Source organism: Poecilia latipinna, unplaced genomic scaffold, assembly GCF_001443285.1.
Source record: "Poecilia latipinna isolate Pla-1442-1.1 unplaced genomic scaffold, P_latipinna-1.0 Scaffold285, whole genome shotgun sequence".
In the NCBI taxonomy this organism is placed as follows: domain Eukaryota; kingdom Metazoa; phylum Chordata; class Actinopteri; order Cyprinodontiformes; family Poeciliidae; genus Poecilia; species Poecilia latipinna.
The window spans coordinates 18107-36054 of record NW_015112901.1 but is presented as its reverse complement, the minus strand read 5'-3'; the positions used below and the strand labels follow the sequence as shown (position 1 = coordinate 36054).

The 17948-nt window shown below is 40.4% G+C and overlaps 1 protein-coding gene across 1 annotated transcript; it reads right to left on the bottom strand.

Annotated features, from left to right (window-relative positions):
* Positions 1-929: 929 nt before the first annotated feature.
* clic4 (chloride intracellular channel 4) lies at positions 930-17320 on the bottom strand. Its single transcript, XM_015034023.1, has 6 exons — positions 16808-17320; positions 5674-5783; positions 3870-3995; positions 2498-2604; positions 1489-1670; positions 930-1226 (listed from the first exon to the last, which is right to left on the bottom strand). The coding sequence occupies exons 1-6, from the start codon at positions 16874-16876 to the stop codon at positions 1062-1064; spliced, it is 759 nt and encodes a 252-aa protein (XP_014889509.1). The 5' UTR covers positions 16877-17320; the 3' UTR covers positions 930-1061.
* Between the last annotated feature and the right edge of the window lie 628 nt (positions 17321-17948).

Below are 17948 nucleotides of genomic sequence, written 5' to 3'. Positions count from 1 at the left end.
AGCACTTTCCGGAGCTACTGTATCGATGCGTACATTTGCTACTTCAGATATGCCTTCATACCGGAGGGAACGTGAAATGTGACCAGGTTCTATTTATTCCAACGCTCCTCAGTTTCCTTTTTTACTTCATAAATATCTTCGGTTTTGCTCGATTGCAGTGTTGTCTCCTTCACCGTGTACGTTATGAAGCAGCTGCTAATCTGCCTCTTTTTGGTTCAATGTGCATCACCTACATCAAGAAAAAAAATCAAGAGGTTTCTTTGCTTTGACAAGAGCTTTTTTGAATTACTGCAGCAACGAGGCAATAAAAATACTTTACTATGAGCTACATGTGTTTGGATATTTGTAAATCTCAGGGTTTATTAGTCCTGAGACGTTTCCTACAATTCTGAGCTGAGCTACTCTCCCCCAAGCATTTGAGGCAACGAGGGGGAAAAAAAAAAATCAAAGTTTGTTTGCCAGTCTGTTACAATTTTTTTTTTAATATATATATTTATAACAAACCATCTCTGCATTCCGGTTTGTATTATTTTCAGCTTCTAGTCTAACCCTGTTAAATACTGTAGGCAGAAACACTGAAGCTTCAACACTGTTCACAAGATCTCTGAATCAGCCGAAAAAGAAAGGAAAAAGTTTTCAGTTACAATCCAAGAAGAATCCAATTTAATATTCCAGAAACAAAGGCTTGTGACATTTCCTCTGCTGGCAGAGACAAAGTCAACCGAAAGGTCACTTATCTAACTCTGAACATTGATAAGCTCCGCTATAACATGTCACACATACAATAGTGAGTGAAGAACAGAAGCGATTAAATGATCAATGTGGAACAAGGGTGACCTCTACTGATTCAACTAAGAGAGACCTTCATAAGACCAGAGGGGGGAAACGACAACAGGATGAGCAGAGAAGGAAAAGAAGTCCAGAGTTTGTTTTTTTTTGCTTCTGTCTCAAAAATGAGGCACATCAGTCCAGATGCTGAGGAGTGGGAGGTGTAAGGAAATGAGAGAGGACGGCGGAATGGGTTAGGATTTTAGTGGGCAATGTGGACCGTGAAGAGACGTTTATTTGACCAGCCTCTTGGCTACATCTCCATAGGCGATCTCTATCTCCTTGTCGCTGGGGCAGGTGTTGGTAAACTCCTCACGTGTGTAGGCGTTATTCAGGTACTTCCAGATGGACGTCATCTCTTTGGGAATGTCAAAGCCTCGGTACTTCTTAGTCACAACCTAAAAGAGAAAGTTCAAAGTTCTCTTGAACAACCTGTAACACGCGACAAAGAACTGCAGGCAACTGAGATGAAGATGCAACTGTCTGGGGGCATTTTCAGTCTTCATAAAAACCTTTCATCACAGTCTGTTTAAAGTTAAAAGTTACGATATACACGGCTGTGTGAGGAAAAATTCCATCTTACTCCCGAGAGGTTGAATCAGGTTCAGTAAAATTCATCTAATTTGACTCAAACTTGCTTAAACCATCATCAACGTTTACCTTCACTATGTGCAGTTTGGGCAGCAGGTTGCAGTCCGCCAGGGTCATTTCATCCCCGTCCAGGAACTTGCGGCTGGAGAACTTGATGTCCTCGATGCTGTTGTGGTCGATCTCGTCGGGCAGCGGGGAGCGAAGGTAGTCGTCCAGCTTCTGCAACGTCTTCAGCAGCCCACGCTCCAGAGCTGAACACAGCGACAGCAAACGGAGATCATTTCACTGAAGCTGCTTAGGCTGTATGCTTTGCAACCACACGGGGGCAGCATTTATCAAGTAATATACAATATGTACATTAATTAAAAAAAAAAAAATAGCTTTTATTGTATGTATTTTTGATTATAAAATTTTTTTAAACAATATTCTGCATTCTGTTAGGATGGAAGGCAAATTCTACACACAACACATTTTATCATCTGTGATTGTTTAAGAGATTTTATTGTTAGAAAAAATGCAATGAATTTGAGGGAATGAAAGCTTCAGGGGTTCAACAGCTGCTATGTTTTAGAGCGCTTATCAGTGAACTGTGAGATTCAGCCTCTCATTGTTGACACAGCCAAGGCCCTCGTCTAAACTCACTGTGGATCAATATTTCCCCAAGGCGGAGCACAGGCACCTGAAGCGAGATATGGACTTCTCCATAAAGAGCCATAACAAGAAGCCTAACCTAGATTAGGTAACACCTAAAAGACTTGATATTCTAATCTGTAGTCTTACTGAGAGATGCTTTACTTTGCAGGGTTAAGGTAGAACAGGAGCAGACTGTGAGCACTGGCTGCTGAGAGGTTTTTTCTGGAAAGCTCCAGGTGAGATGAGGAGCGACACAAGAGGAGGCAGCAGAACAAAAGAGCTGTGTTCCTGAATCAGGGCAGAATCCGCCAATCAGGGCAGGGCTACAAAGGTTGCCTAGTGACCAGACAGCACTCCCTTCACAGCTGAAAGGTATCCATGATGCAGTTAATCTTACACACCTGTGTGAGAATGCGAGTGTGAAAGACAAATGCAGGTAATTTACCCTCGTTTGCGTCTGGCTTGGAGTTCTTGATGTAGGCAGAAAACTTGGCGAAGATGTCCATGCCGGCTGTGTTAGACTCGGGGTGTTTGGCACCAAGCTTGACGTATCTAAAAAAAAAAACAATAGATAAAACAAAGTCTGTGCTTTACCAAAGGAGAATATTTTTGTCGTTATGGCAATCACAACTGACAGCAAAGAAATAATCTTCAATTGCCCAAAAATACCCACAATTCTGAGTAAGGCAATGTAATCTAGAGTCTAAAAGTAATGTACCCATGTAGAGCATAAAACTAACTGCACATCATCCTGGTGAAATTAAGGTGGTTTCTTCAATGGTAACAGGCCAGATGGATGCAGCCAAATACAAAGCAACTCAAGAGAAAAGCTGAGAAAGACTTCAGACAAATGTAGGATTATCACAAAACAAGACAAACCCCAACATGTAACCAGATCAAAGATATGATGTAGATTAAAGCAGATCCAGGTGTTGAAATGACTTCCTTGAAATCTAAACTTAAATCCAGTAGAGAACCAGTGACCAGACTTGAGAAATGCTGATCAAACACACCCACACAGACACACACACTACATACAGCTAACTGAGGTTGTTTCTTTGCAAAGAAGAATGGTGAAACACTTCTGTCTATAAACAAGCTGATAAATATACAGACTCAGGGAAGTTGTGATTTTACTAGTAAATTATGTTTTACAGCTTGTATAGTTTTATTTTTATTTCACAATTATGGACTATTTTGTATTTGTGTATCACATGAAATCTTATCCAGGGGCTTTTACTCAAGAACAGACTGGTGCAACAAAATTTGCTTTCAAATTTATTCATTCAACTTAATGCAGTGAGCGCTCTCAAATAAATAGTGACCCAAACTTTGTTCTTATAGCTGAAAAAAAAAAAAAGAGCCCTTTTCTTCTGTTTTTCAAATCGAGCCCAAAATAATTTGCAAACTTGTTTCCCCCTTTTTAACCCTTGTGCGTGCGAGGACTGAGGCAAATGATACAAGTTTTATGGGTGCGGGGTCGGTTGGACCCCATTTGTAAACACAAGGGTTAGATAAAAGGCAAGCATTCAAAAATAAACCTTTTATTTTTTTTAATGTAGTGATTTACATTTCCTACAAATAAGTCCAACGACTTGTTTTAATAAAATACTGCAAGCCTAATTTATTGTTGATGCCAAAACATTTGGACACCACTGGTGCAAATCCCTTTTCCTAGACATGTTGTGGCATAATTCTCCAAATGACTTAAGTTGAGGTCTCCACTCCCGTTTTATGCTCAGTGTTTTGACTATAATGAGTTACATTTGGTGCATAGGTGTGGTGTGCTATTATAGTATGGGTTAAAAAGGACTCACTTGGGTGGGCTGAGAACATCCTCCAGGAACTCCTCGATCTTGTTGACATCAGTTTTGACCTCGCCATTAAACGTGATGAAAGGCGGGTGCGTGCCGGGAGCCAGGTTCTGGAGGTCTGCGGGCTTCCTGTGAAAACAAGGCCATTCGATTCAGTCAAAGCCGTTTTTTTTTTAAACCAAGTCGTCCAGGCTTTTCTCCCACTGCAGCTCCAGCTGCTGTCTCTCTAACCGAGTGTTGTGCTCTTGTGTGCGTCCTCCGTTCTGCGGCCTTCGCAGCCAGCACATTCTGTACCAGATGGCAGGCAGATGAGGCCGAGACACAAACAGAAATGAGCATGTGCTGAATGAGGAGTGTGAACACAAGTGAGTGGTCAAACACAAACAGCCCGTTAAATCCTCTCGCTAGAAAAGCAACACGAAACACAGCAACGATGTTGCTGTGGGCTACAAAAACAAACGTCCACAGATCCTCAATGTTTTTATTGCGACGACGACGGCGGCCGCAGTTTGAGAAAAGCCATTTAAGGGCAAAGAAAAAAGGGGAAATGACCTCAACTCTTTGGCATGTTAATGGGGTGTGGTACAGTCCCCGAGAGATATCACTGAGGAGCGGGTACAGAGGTGCCCTCACAGTCCAGGAGAGCAAAGACATGTCAACCAATCAGAAGATTAAGAAATTCCAAAGAATTATTATTAATAGATGTAAAACATGTTTTTCCAGGGAAACGAGCTCAACACGGCCTCCACTTCTGGTTAAATTCTACAGTAAAACCACCATAAACAAAAACATGCATTTCATGTTGACTTCAAAGGCTCCCAATGACAAAGAAAAAGGCAAATATGAGTTATTCATTCAAAAAACTAAAATATAGCAACAAGAAAGAATTACAACTGGATGAAGGGAGAGAAGGAGGTAAAGAAAAATAGTGAGCAACATCAACTGCTTTACACGGCTGAAATTTATAGCATCCTTGCAGGAGCCACACAGGGAAATATATGTAAATACATCTAAACCTCTGAACTAATTATGAATACGCAGGCATGCGAGTAAAACCTGACAACTAGCAAAATAGGCATGGCTTTAATTTCCAGCACACTTATTGAGACTCAAATTCCAGGTTTTGGTTGAACTTTTGAGTTAAATTATATGAATGATAAAATGGTGGATGAATAGAAGAATAAATTGATGGAAAGGTGGAGGAATGAATTGACAATCTGAACAGACAGGTAGATACAGGGATGGATGGAAAAAAATGGATAGATTTGTTTAGGAAGCAAGAGGAATGTGACTCAAAGTTACATTGTTGTTTTTTTCTTTCTTTTTTTTTAGGGGGTAGCCCAATCATATTTCTATTGCCATATAAGCAAACAATGTTTCAAAACAAAGTGGCAAAAATTACGTAGAAGACGTAAATCATCCATCAGAACCCTGGATGGAGGTGCAGATCATCGGGCCCCTGGAAAAAGTACATGTTCCTGAAGCTGGTAGGCAAAACTAAAGAAAAATTCTGAAGATCACAGTTTTCTTATCCAAGTGGTTGGAAAACATGTTCCGCACCAAACAGGAAGGGAGTCGAGTCAAGGAGCTTTAAATAGTTTCTCTGGAGCCTGCATGTTTATTTTTCTCTCATTTTCTACAGCTTGGGAAGGAGTCATGGGAAAACCAAACAAGGAGTGGGGAAGCAGCGAGCGTGTTAAAGGGTGGAGCTGGATCAAAGGGCTACAGCACAGCTCCACCCAGGAAGAAATCAAAAAGATGCATTTTGTCTGAAATTAAGCAAGGTTTAAAAACAAGCAGGCCTCACCTTTTCAGGTCCACTGTGGTGACGTTAAAGACGACTCCTTTAAGCCAGAGTATCATGAAGAGCCTCTGAGAGAAGGGGCAGTTTCCGATGCTCTCGCCGTCGCTTCCCGCCTTCAACAAACAGAGTGAGAGTTAGAGAAGCAAAAGAATAACCAAAGAACTTCACGTATCTTTCTTTAGAAACAAGGGGACAAAATGGGTAAAAAAAAAGAAAACAAAACAGATTTCATCACTAGAACCATGGAAACCCTAACAGTCAAGATCTAAACATCTCTGAATGCAGTCGGCTTGCATTTTAGGGCTGCAATAATTCAACAAGTAGAGATCATATCTCTCTTACACAACCTTTACAAAGTTCACAGCTTTTCACTTCACTCCCCAAGTGAGGGTCTGTTTCAGACAATGACTCTTTCAGGCTCTCCGCCTCAAAAAAGATAAGTAGGAGTGAAACGCTGGACACCGACTCTAAAGTCCTAAAGACTTCAGCACATTTTCCTCTTCATCAATCTGGAAAAACACTTCAGAGTAACGGGAAACTTAAGAACAAGACTTTTCTTAAGTAAGCCTGCACAAACAAGCTGAGCAGGGTGATTAATCGACACAAACTCTTCCAGTCTGATGAATACTGTTTAACGACGTGATCAAAACAAACCGGGGGCTTGAGAAAATCAAAGCTAGCCAGTCACAAAGAGTTTGTTTCCTTTGAAATAAATGTCTGAGTGATCCGCCCTACTACAAAAGAGAAAAGTTAAAAGCAGTGATTCGTTTTCTCCTTCACACCGAACAATAATCACAAATAGACAAACCGTCAGAGCAGTAAGAACTTTACCCGAGGTATCCCAATAAAATCTTCTTAAATGCACATTTAGATAAATACCAATATCAAATTTAACAGCCTGAAATTACATTAGTCTTAAAAAAAAACTTGTATAACTCCAGAACAATTAAAAAAAAAAAAGTAATCTAAAAAAGGTTTTTAATATGTTTTAATGATGTAAAGCCCCTCACCCCGGAAAACGTCCCAGTTAAACGACATTTACCTAAAATCCTACGGGGTTTAGAGTCCTTGTCAAACGGTGCCCAGAGGGTTAGAGACTCAGTTAAACTATGTTTAACTGAAGTCCTAAAAGGGGCGCAGGTTTTAATGTTTTTATCTTTTTAAATCTTTTTTTTTTTTCAAAATCTCTTTCTCACTGTTTATTCAATGTCACATGCTGTTTTTATTTTAATTATGTAAAGCAATTTGAAATGCCTTGCTGCTGAAATATGCTATACAAATAAAATTTGATTGACTGATTAATACAAAAATGCGAGCCTAAATATTCCCGAGGAAGACTGATGACTCTCTCTACAAGGAGGGTAAGCAACAGATCACCATTGCTCTTTTCAGAGTGCTGCATTCAAGCATGTCAATGGAAAGTTAAGTGGAAGGAAGAAAAGTGGTGGGAAAAGATGCACTTAGTAGCAGTCAGTTCTTCAAGAGAGCACAGAGTTTGATGTTGGACATGGGCTTGACCGGTCACATGTTAAGGATCCAGTTCTTGCTTGGCAGTTCAAACTCTATTCAGATGAATGTAAATTGTGCATTTCACTTGGAAGTCAAGGAAGATGAGTCTTAATAAGCACTTTGAAAGTTTTCTGTATTCACAACATAAAGGCTGATTTCCTTTTACAGCAGGACTCGTGCTGCTGAATGTACCAACACCTGCGTTAATGATCGTCTCATCATGGTTCTTGTTCGACAAGAAAATTTCTCCGATTTAAACGAGACACAGGAAATCCATAGAGCATTGTGGAGAGGAACATAAGGCGCTACACTCAACAATGCTGACAAGCTGGGAGCGCTATAAAAGCAACCTGATCTTCCTGAACACCTCAGCTGAGCCACAGCGGCAACACCTCCAAATCAGGCCGAACTGATAAAGGAAAATCATGCAGAACCAAGTACAACGTGCCTTTACTCTTTTCTTTTAACCAATTTAGAAAATGTCATATTTAAACCGATTAAAATTAATAACGTCCCATTTTTAAAGTTGAACAACATAAAGGTGAAAGTTTCATATTTATTTTGCGGGCCCCTGGATGTGTTTGTGCATGTAAAGCAGTCCATCAGTTCTGCAGAGCACAAGCTGAGGTCATTTGAATGCTGATGCCCCGGAATATATTCATTACGGTAGAGCTGCAGAACTCTGCATTCCTCTCTCTCTCTGTGCAGTTCTCCTTAAGGCGGTTTCACGTTTTCAAGAAACTGCACAGATCATGCAAAGTGGGCCAAAAGATAAGACTCATAGTTACTATAGGACAGATTTGGAGCGAGCATTGTGACCGATTAAAATCAGTTGACATCTTAGATAAACACTTTCCTATCAGAGATGCAGGTCTGATCTGTGGACAATAGAGGACTTTGTTCCAACCAAACCCAGCATTTTCTTGCTCATGTGGACAGACTTGCTGCTGTTGTCCTCTGTGTGACGCCCTGTGGGATGGCTCTGTTTGATCTGTCTGCTGGCTCCCATTGTACAGCGGCTGTCCTCTCCCTTTCCCTTTCTTTGAACTCAATATCTGAAACGCTGGGATTAAATCCCACAGCCATTATTTGGTAAATGAAATTCCCCTCGAGCGTTTGCATGATCAGCTCCAGAATAAAGCTCCGGCCTCGGGGCAGTCGGACCTGCGTCAGGATCAGAAGGACATCAGCGGGATGATTATCTCCCAGCGCAGCGCCTACAGAGGAGCATTCAGGTCTAGATCAAGGGTGGAAACGCGACACAGCAACTGTTCCCATAGCAATGGCTGGAACATATGACATGGAAAGGAGAGCTTACAGCATGCAGAGGAAGAATAACGCAGGTGAACTGTCTGAAGTGCGCTCTCTGTCAGCGGTGATAAAATGCAAAGCGCATGACAAAATGGCATTTGTAAATCAAAAGAGGGTTTACTGTAATTCAAGATAGAGAGCAGCTTTAAAATAGAGTTCATATGAGCCACTGTGATCGAGAAAGAGGGCACCGTTTTCGTCCTTGTTCCCAGAGCAGTGGCAGACAGCAGCTCTCTGCCAGGAGAGATCGGCAGCATGACGAGAGCCAGAGACGTTACAGGAAGCTAGGAGGAAATTAAGGATCAAATGTTTTGATAAACATGAAGGAGTGTGAGAGGTAATGGATGCCTTAAGTGGGAATGAAAGGAAAAGGTTAGATAGCAAGCTCTGCAAGCAATGTGCTCTTTGGCTTACAGCCCTCTTCTTCCTCCTTCTCTTCCCTTTTAATTCCTTCTCCCCTCATCCTGGGCCCCTCTGTGGAGTTGGGGGGGGTTGGGCATTTGGAAAAAAGGGGGAAAATATTCCAAAAATGTCCCATTTCCCCCCCCCCCCCCCCAACCAGGATGCCTTCCTTAGTTTAGGAGGTGATCCTGGGAGAATGATATTCTCCTCAGCGTTGCCATTAAAAGGTGAAAATTCATAACCCAGAAGAGGTTTGGGACAGCCTCGTAAACAGTGTCCGCCTTCGTCCTACTAACACTTTCCAGAGTTTGACATTTAGGAGAAGGTTTCTGGAGAAACTTCTGTAACACACCAGCACAAAGCATGGCTTGTTTGTCAAGTTTTAGGTCATATTTTAGCAAGAGGAAGGAAAAAAAAACACAAATAAAACTCATGCACAAGAACAAGCTATGTAACCATAAAAGGCAAAACACATGAGTTGGCAAAGGTGTAGCTTTTCCAAATAGGGCTGTTATTCTGATGATTATTAGGGAAAAAAAAAATCTTAGCATGTTATGCTGATTTTTTTTTACTTGTTATGCAATATTAGAAATGCATTAAACATGTAAATAAATCCATACATTGCTACTGATCTGATCTGTTGATTATGTTTTAGATTAACCGATAAATAATTGGATAGCAATAGGTTCTTAATAGATTTTTTTTTTTTTTTTTTTTGCAGAATTTAAACTGGGTAAGGCTAAAACTATGCCACTCAAGGAGTTCACAGAAGATAAGATAGATAGTTGCATTTGTTTTAAAATGTATATTTTTGAACAGTTTTGCCTTAGCTGTTGCTGTGTGTGTGTGTGTGTGTTTAAGCAAATTGGCATTTTCAGCTGATGATTAATTGATTATTAAACTCGTTGCTGATTATTTCAATAATAAATTCATCACAATTAATCATTTCAGTCCCATTTCCAATTAATTCCTTAAAGAATGTAGAAACATTTACTAGTGACAACTGTACTCATTTGTTTTCCCCAGTATTAGAAATGTCCAGCAGCTGCACACATATTTAAGTCATTTGGATAAATTTTTTTTTATCTGAAACAGGAAGTAAGCATCAGCTGACTTTTGCAAACAGCAGAGAGAAAAATCAACAGATTCCAAACACACACACACACACACCGTTGCAGTGGAGGGCGTGAGTGTGGTGTATCTAGGAGACGATGACCCGGACAGTGAGGCCAAACAAAAGTATTCAGGATGTGGCTGGGTATGCACTCCCAGGCACAAGCCCATAACATTTTCCAAGCATAAGACGCAAGCTCGACATTCCGTTTCTGGAACGGTGACGCGACAATTCTCTACAATAATGAATCCTGTTCATGCAGGGCACAGTCCGCTCAGCCTCTGGTATAGAAAGCTAATTTTAGTAACGTGGCGGCCCGTGCAGCTCCCCTCCCCGACACACTTCTTTTTCTAAATTGGTCGGACTGCTCTGAAGGTTCAAGCCGCACTTGACCGAATAAGGAACTGACGATGCAACGAACGCCACTGCTTCCCTCCTGATGCTTTCACACAGTAGGAATGCAGCCATGGAAACCTGAGGGCAACGCCTCTCGAGGCTTTCTGGAAAAGTCTCCAGAGTTGGTGGGTGACTAAAATAAACCCTGACTACATATGAAATGAACAACTCTGACATAATTACAGAGCTTGTACTGGAATTTTGTTCACTTTATAGATATATATATATAAAAAAAAGCTAAGTGTAATAATTACTCATGGGCCATATTGTTTAATCATTCGGCGCCTTGCAAAGTTATGCACACCTCTTTGAATGTTTTCATACTTTGTGAAGATGGGATTTTATATATGATACACCAACATAACGTAGTGCATGTTAAGATCACTAAGCTGCTCCCGTGTGTTAACAGATTCTCCCACCTGTACTGTAGATATTTTATTTTATTTTCAATTATTTCAATGATAGAAAGCTAAATACAGTTTGGATTTGTTACCTAAAAACTGTTCCACATTAAAACAACATTTTAATTTTCACTTATCATAAAACTGAAATACATAGAAATTTCTGATTACAGTGTAAGAAAATCTGAAACGTTTAAGGGCTGTGCCTACTTTTTCCAAGACATTAAAGACAAAAAAGCTAAAAAATAAAAAAATCCTTAAGGGTAAAAAAAGTGAGGTTTGGCCTTATGAGTGAATGACTCAGACTGGATCGGGTGGGTAATGAGTCCTGACCACAGTCAGAAAGATGAGTGTACAGAGGAGTCATTTTCAGAGGGAATATGGGAAAACCAACACATCTTTAGTCCGGCTCTGACTCAGGCTGCCGTCACTCTGTGGAAAACTCAGAACTTTCCAGTCAGTTGTCTGACTACTGTGCTGGATTAGTCCATGAAAACCAGTGGATTTGTGTGGAAACTTTGACCCTGAAGACTAAAAAAAGCCTTGAACAGAAATGAAGGGAAGATAAAGGTAAAACAGGAGGTAAATGTTTCACCTTTACAGCTGGAAACCAGTCCCTAATTCCAGAGCTGGCGTGCCGATCAGTGCCAAAGAAACCCTGGTTTTATCAGCCCCGCTGAACAAACAGAGGCCAAACTGACGTGCCAAAGATTTGCCTCCCAGGTCGTCTACTACATCTTGCTTTTCCCTAGAACACTATAAATAATCAAATATGCAAAGCAACACCTCGTGCTCCAGTTTGCGAGTTTGAATAGGTCAGTACATAGACTATTTTTATGCATCTTACTGCCCTTTCCTTTCAACAGGTGTTGTATTTCTAATTTCCATACAGTATGAAAATACTTCATTTCAAGCCTATCAAAAGGTCTCAAAGATATGAATGTTGTCTTTAATAAGGATAACTTTCTTTTTAAAACATGATCTTGCAGAAGTGAAAATTGAAAAGCTTAATAAAAATGGCAATAAACAACCAATCAACGTACTATTATTAGTAGTGCACGGAATGTGTGTTCAGGTTGCATATTTGAAGGAGTCAGCACACACCACATGAAATACAAGAGAGCACAACTTCAGTCTTAAGTTACTCGTCTATATGAACAACATTCTTTGTTAAAAAAAACAAAAAAAAAAAAAAACACACATATATATATATATATATATATATATGAATTCCTTTTTTAACCCCATTTCTTTTCAGTAGATGAATTGAAATGGAAAAACAACACAAGTTACTCTCACATTAAGCTTATTATTTCACGAGAATGCTCTGATCCTAAATGTTTTATCTCCAGATGTTGAACTTACAAAAATGCAGGCTAAAAGTTTGCGTTTTGGTCATTTTTGTTTCTCTTCCACATGTCTGTGGTTACAATCAACATTCTCTTTAGCTGTATAACATTTCTACTAAGTTTTCCTCTTTGTGTTTTACTACCACAGGAAACGGCCATAAAGTAATAACTAAGGGTGTAGTGGGAATCTCATGGCACGAGATGCAACATAGGAGGCAGGAAAACCCATCAACAGCACCTTATTACCACATAATTAAAATATTCTTTATTGCCCGCCATGTACCAATTTTTATGTCGTGTGACGAGGATGATGAAATTTTGTCCAATCATACATAACAAAATAAGCACAGAGCAGCTTTGTATGAAATAAATGAAATGGAAGATTTTTTTTTCTTCTGAGACCAAACTAAGCAGTCAACCATGTCCAAGTCCAACTCTGTCGCTTTCTACCGCAAAACAGTGAGTTGGTGCATCTTTGGGATTAGAAAGTGAAAACAGGGTCCAGCTAAAAACCAACAAAAAAAACTGCCAACAAATCAGAAAAGGAGAGGCTACATTTATTTCCTTAAGCCCGGCCGAGTGGCTTGGACAGAGCCACTCATCCTCAGAAAAGCCGATGAAATGTAAAAGGATGGAAATAAGTTTTAAACTTAAAGCTTCAAAATTGATTACGGATTGACTATACATTTGAAAAGTTTATGAAAAATCTTGACAAAACTCATGCATCAAACTGGCTGCATCGTGCATCAAATGGTAAACAGAAAATGGTAGACCCAAATACTTCGTACAATGAAGCTAAACTGTTTAGATATTGTACATCTATTGTCTATTCCTTCATTAAAACAATCTCTTTTGTTGGTATCCAAATAACACCAGATCTTATTTCACAGGCAGAATTACTAACCTTGTTTGATGTGGTCAAGAAGAAGGTGCGTTTTTTAAGGACCTGGACACAAATTAGTTTTGGTTTAATAGAAATTAAAGGGACTTGCTTCTGCAGCACCTGTTCAAATTGGTGTAATAACACACCAGCAGATCGATTAGGCCAGCAGCCAGAGACTCAGTCAACCAGACAGAAGCAGCAGCTCAGGGCCGTGCTGCAGAGGCAAATTCACAAAGCGTAAACAACACACAGCAAAACTCTGCGGCTAAACTGTGAGACAAGACATTAGCCTTTGTCCTCTAACTCACAATGCTGACAGATGACTAAACCGCTTTATTGATTTACTAATAAGTAGAAATGGTTGCTCAAAAGGAGATGAAGAACAGCTTAAAACAGAAAAATAAGACACCATTCGGCCTTGGATGTCTCACTGAAGAAGAAGATCTTTGTGTTTCCATAAAACCGTCAAATCACAAGGCACGTCTGACCGTCACATGCTGCAACAGATAGCACAGCAACTGTCCCTCAGGCCTCACAGTAAATCTCACAGGACAGGGACTGTGCGAGCATTAATGTTTACCATGAGGTTCATGAATAGAGACGAGAAAATAAAACCCGACTGGGAGCCCCGTCCCCGTCGACGGCAACAGAAACGCTAAGCTGTCGTCAGCTTCAATGGTTCCCATGGGACCGTCCCGGAGGACACGCACAAACACAGATGGGCTCTTCTGCCATCCAGACCTAAAAGCACTTCTTAGAGCACATTTACTGGCAGCAGGCTGGAAGTCTGGAGGCAGCAGCAGAAGGCTTTGCAACCATAATGTGTGACCCTGGCACGGTCTCGGCGTGCAGACGGAGATAAGGACTGCCTGTTTCCCAGACTCATCAGTATTCTGCTAATTTCCATTCAGTCAGGTCGGATGGAGGCGGAGAGCGTTTCAGTAACTGATAGAAATATGCTTATGGTACCCTTTGAACTTTTCTTTTTTAAATACATATTTTGTCCCATTACAAACTTTTATCTATATCATTAGGGCTGCGCGTGACAGACAAAATAGCACATAAATGGGGGGGGGGAATAAAAATTATCCACGGTTTTGTAAAAACTGAGTGTCATTCATTTAGCCTCTTAAATCAACACTGATAAATAAACCAAATTCACCACAAGTCATAGTAAATATCGTCCACCTGTGTGTAGTTTCTCTGAATCCATATTCAAGTCGTATGCATCCACATAAACTGACAGGATGGGCAAAGGGGAATAGTAAAAAACAAAAAGCCAAACATTTAGAAGTTTATAGTTGTAACAGGACCACATTAGACACATGCTACATTTAACACATGGAGTCCATCACCACGTAAAGTGACACTTGATGAAGGTTATCTACTTGACGTTTCGATGAGTGGAGGTGCCAAGTAAAACAGACGAGCGGACGACAGGAAGTCAAAGTCCAGCACCAGGATGCTACTGAAAACAAAATGTTATCTAATCTTTTGATGAGGTCAACATTGGACCGTCCCACTTACAAAGCCATTATGTCATAGCCATGTGCAATTCGACGCTATAAAAACAAGCAATCATGAGAACCGTGTGAAATGCTGCCATGGCAATGCGAACATTGTTGCTATAAACATGGGCAGGTAGAAAGAAATGCGAGATCATCCAAAATATCTCAGATCTGGGGCCGTCAGATTCTTCTAAAAAAGGTAAAAGGAGTTTGAGGAGAGTCTTTTTTTCTGGAAAGATTATTAGTCAGCTTGGAAATTTCACAGTAATGTGACAGATATGACATCGCACTGCGTGGAGAACTTACTGAACCCCACCTCACAGTAATGTGCCTGCGTGTCTCTGCTATTGTCTCCCATTACTGGGTTTAACGCAGCAAACTGAGAACGACGACATCAATAATACATGTGAGCCACTGCAGCTCCGAAAAACAAAACAAACAAAAAAAAAGATACACATTGCACAAAAAAATGTTTGGACTGCATGAAGCAAGGAGGGAGAGGCAGATGACAAAAGTTAGCCACAGTTCTAAACCTTTGAGACCAGGGGATGATGCAACCTCTACTGCAAGATGTGAAATCAGAAAGAAAGAGAGGGTTAAGTTTGTTGCTTAGTTCCAATAACACAGACTTGTCTTTAGACAGTTTTTCCTCAATGTTGCCATGGAAGTCTGCCACCTCAGTAAACACTAATGCTTAAAAGTATGGACATACTGGCAGGTAATTAAAACAGGCTTGGACTTTTTTCAACCTGAACTGCTTTGTCATTCAAAAAAAAAAAAAAAAAAAAAACATCCATCAATTCATGTTGCCAAAGCAACATGAATTGATGGATGGTCAATGCAAAACATTCACAGTAAGCATCTGAGAAGAGTCAAGTATGAAATGTACAAGAGATGAAATGAGCATCACCTGGTCAATTTGGATTTGATGGCATGTTGTGATCATATTCTTAGTTCATTGTAATAAGTTTCAGTTTAAATATTTCCTACTGAACGTTTGGAAGATTATTATTATGGGAACCTCCCTTTGGAGGTTTTACAGATGCTGGAGAGAGCACTTACTCTTTCTGAGCTGGGAATGCCAGCAATCCCCCAGAATGAACTGGAGTGTGTGATGGAGGTGGCTGGGGAACTGTTCACCCTCAAATAAGCGTAAGAAAATGGATGGGTGGATACATTTCTGTTTTGATTAGCCTCTGTTTGAAGCAGAAAACATTTCTCATGTAAAGTTATTTATTTGATGCTTTACCGTTCACCCTGCATGTGGTTGGTACAAGAGTTGCAATGCTGCAGAAACTAAATAAAAAGAACCACTGTAACAGGAGATTTCATAAAGTTGCAAACCTTTTGGTATGTCCATCCCTTCCAAATATTTGTGCTCTCAAACCAACAACCTCTCCCTCAATGCAGGACCACCTCCCACTACCCTTCCCCCCCTCCCATTTACTATTTTCCCGCCCTGGAAAGGAACACATGCTAAAGAAAGAAAACAGCCATTCACAAGTCCTCACCATCATCATGGTCCCTGATGAGGCAGAGCTGCATGAACTGACCTAAACGCAGTAGGCCCTAACAACTAGAATAGTATAATGTAGAAAATACGTATTCAAATAGACAGGCTGCATTGAAACAAAAACACACAATTTCACCAATTTTGTGTTGAAACAAAAACCAGCATACCTTTAAACAAAACAAGCTGGGGACTTCACAGGCTACTTGATGCCCACAATCCCAAAACATTTAACTAACACAACTGATTTCCAAGACAATCAGCTGCTTTAGAACACGACACCTTTCAGGAACAAACGCAGCACAATGAAAATGGTACAATGAAAATGGCACAAAAGCATAATTCCCATTGTTTGATCAAACCAGACTGACCGCAGTGAGCCTTTGTTAAGCGCCCCGTTTCCAATTTACCTCCCCTGCCCCCCAACCTTTGCGGGTAAAACCTACATCCACCCTGGCTAACACTCTGCAGACTCCACCTGGTTCCAGTTATTTAACATGAATATGTATTTAAGAGGCAAAAACACTTGGCATATCACAACAATAAAAAGTCCTCCAACCGAGACGTAGCTAAAATAAAACGTTTGAACTACAAAAAAAAAAAAACACTTGAATGTATTAGTACGATTTTTGCTTCCAAAGGCGTTAATGAGACTTAAATAATCAAATTACTCACTGAAATTACTGTAGCAATGAGTCTTCGCAATAATAATAATAATAAAAAAAAACTTCTACGACTTGTGCTGCAGTCTTACCTTGACAAAAAGCTCGATGACGGGTTCGTTGTCCGCCTTTACTCCGTTCTGTGGCACGGATAACGACATTGTGGCTGCTTCTCTCAAGTTTTAGGGCAAAAATGACTTTTTTTCCCCCCTTGCTACCACGCCCGAATCAGTTCGGTTCTTTCCCCCCACCACTTCTATTTTTTCCCCCCTCTTTCTTTTGGTAATTTTAGCACCAAAACCTCGTGGATATTTTCTTCCCCTCCGAGGAGGAGCGGCAGTTAGAAGCAGACAAAAGCGAACAAGGAGGAAAAAGGGCAGCGGGGTCTACCAAGTACAACTGTTTCAATGTCCACTACGCTAGCGTAGCTACAAAACTATCGTTAAAGCGCGAAGCTATCTCTGCTGGTCTTGTGTGGAGAACAGTGATGGCTCAGGGTGGGAAGAAGCATCGGGAATACTTAGCAGCGTGATGTCATTGGAATTGTGGGAGGGAGGTGAAGCTTGTGCTGAAGATGGTGATCCCTCGGAGCCGCTTGGTGGCTGACTGCAGAGGAACGATGGGTATGGCAAGCTAATTTACGACATAATAGTTATTCATATTACTTTAAACCCTGGGAAAAGCAAAGTCCAGAATTCCCCATATCCTTGACATTTTGACTTTAAATTACTTTTTCAAAAATTAAGTTACTTTTTTTTTTTTTAAACGGCATGTCAATAATTATCTATACTCTTGCACAATCAGTAGAAAAATCTTCATTGACATTACAGCAATGAAACCTTGCTGACAAGTTTTTATCACCTGAGAACCAAAACCTTCCAGGAACGGATGTAATTTGTTCAAAATGCTTCTTTTGCTGACTTAAAGAGCTCTTTGTGGACAAGGACCAGGGTATCTGAGGACTACTGCATCAAATCAGGGACTGCTGCTGAATGATCCCCCAGACTAATCTGAAAAACAGATCATTCTGTTTCTCCAGACTCTGGAGCTCTCTTCCTTTCAACTCTGTGATCTCTAAAAAGTTGCAAACTTATCTTTTTAAATATATTTGATTTTACAAATAACTTGTTTTATGCATTGTTGGCTCAAGCTGTTGTACCATCTTACTGAGAAGCGCTTTGCAATGTTTCTCTTGAAAGATGGTATATAGTTTTACTTACATTTGATCAAAAG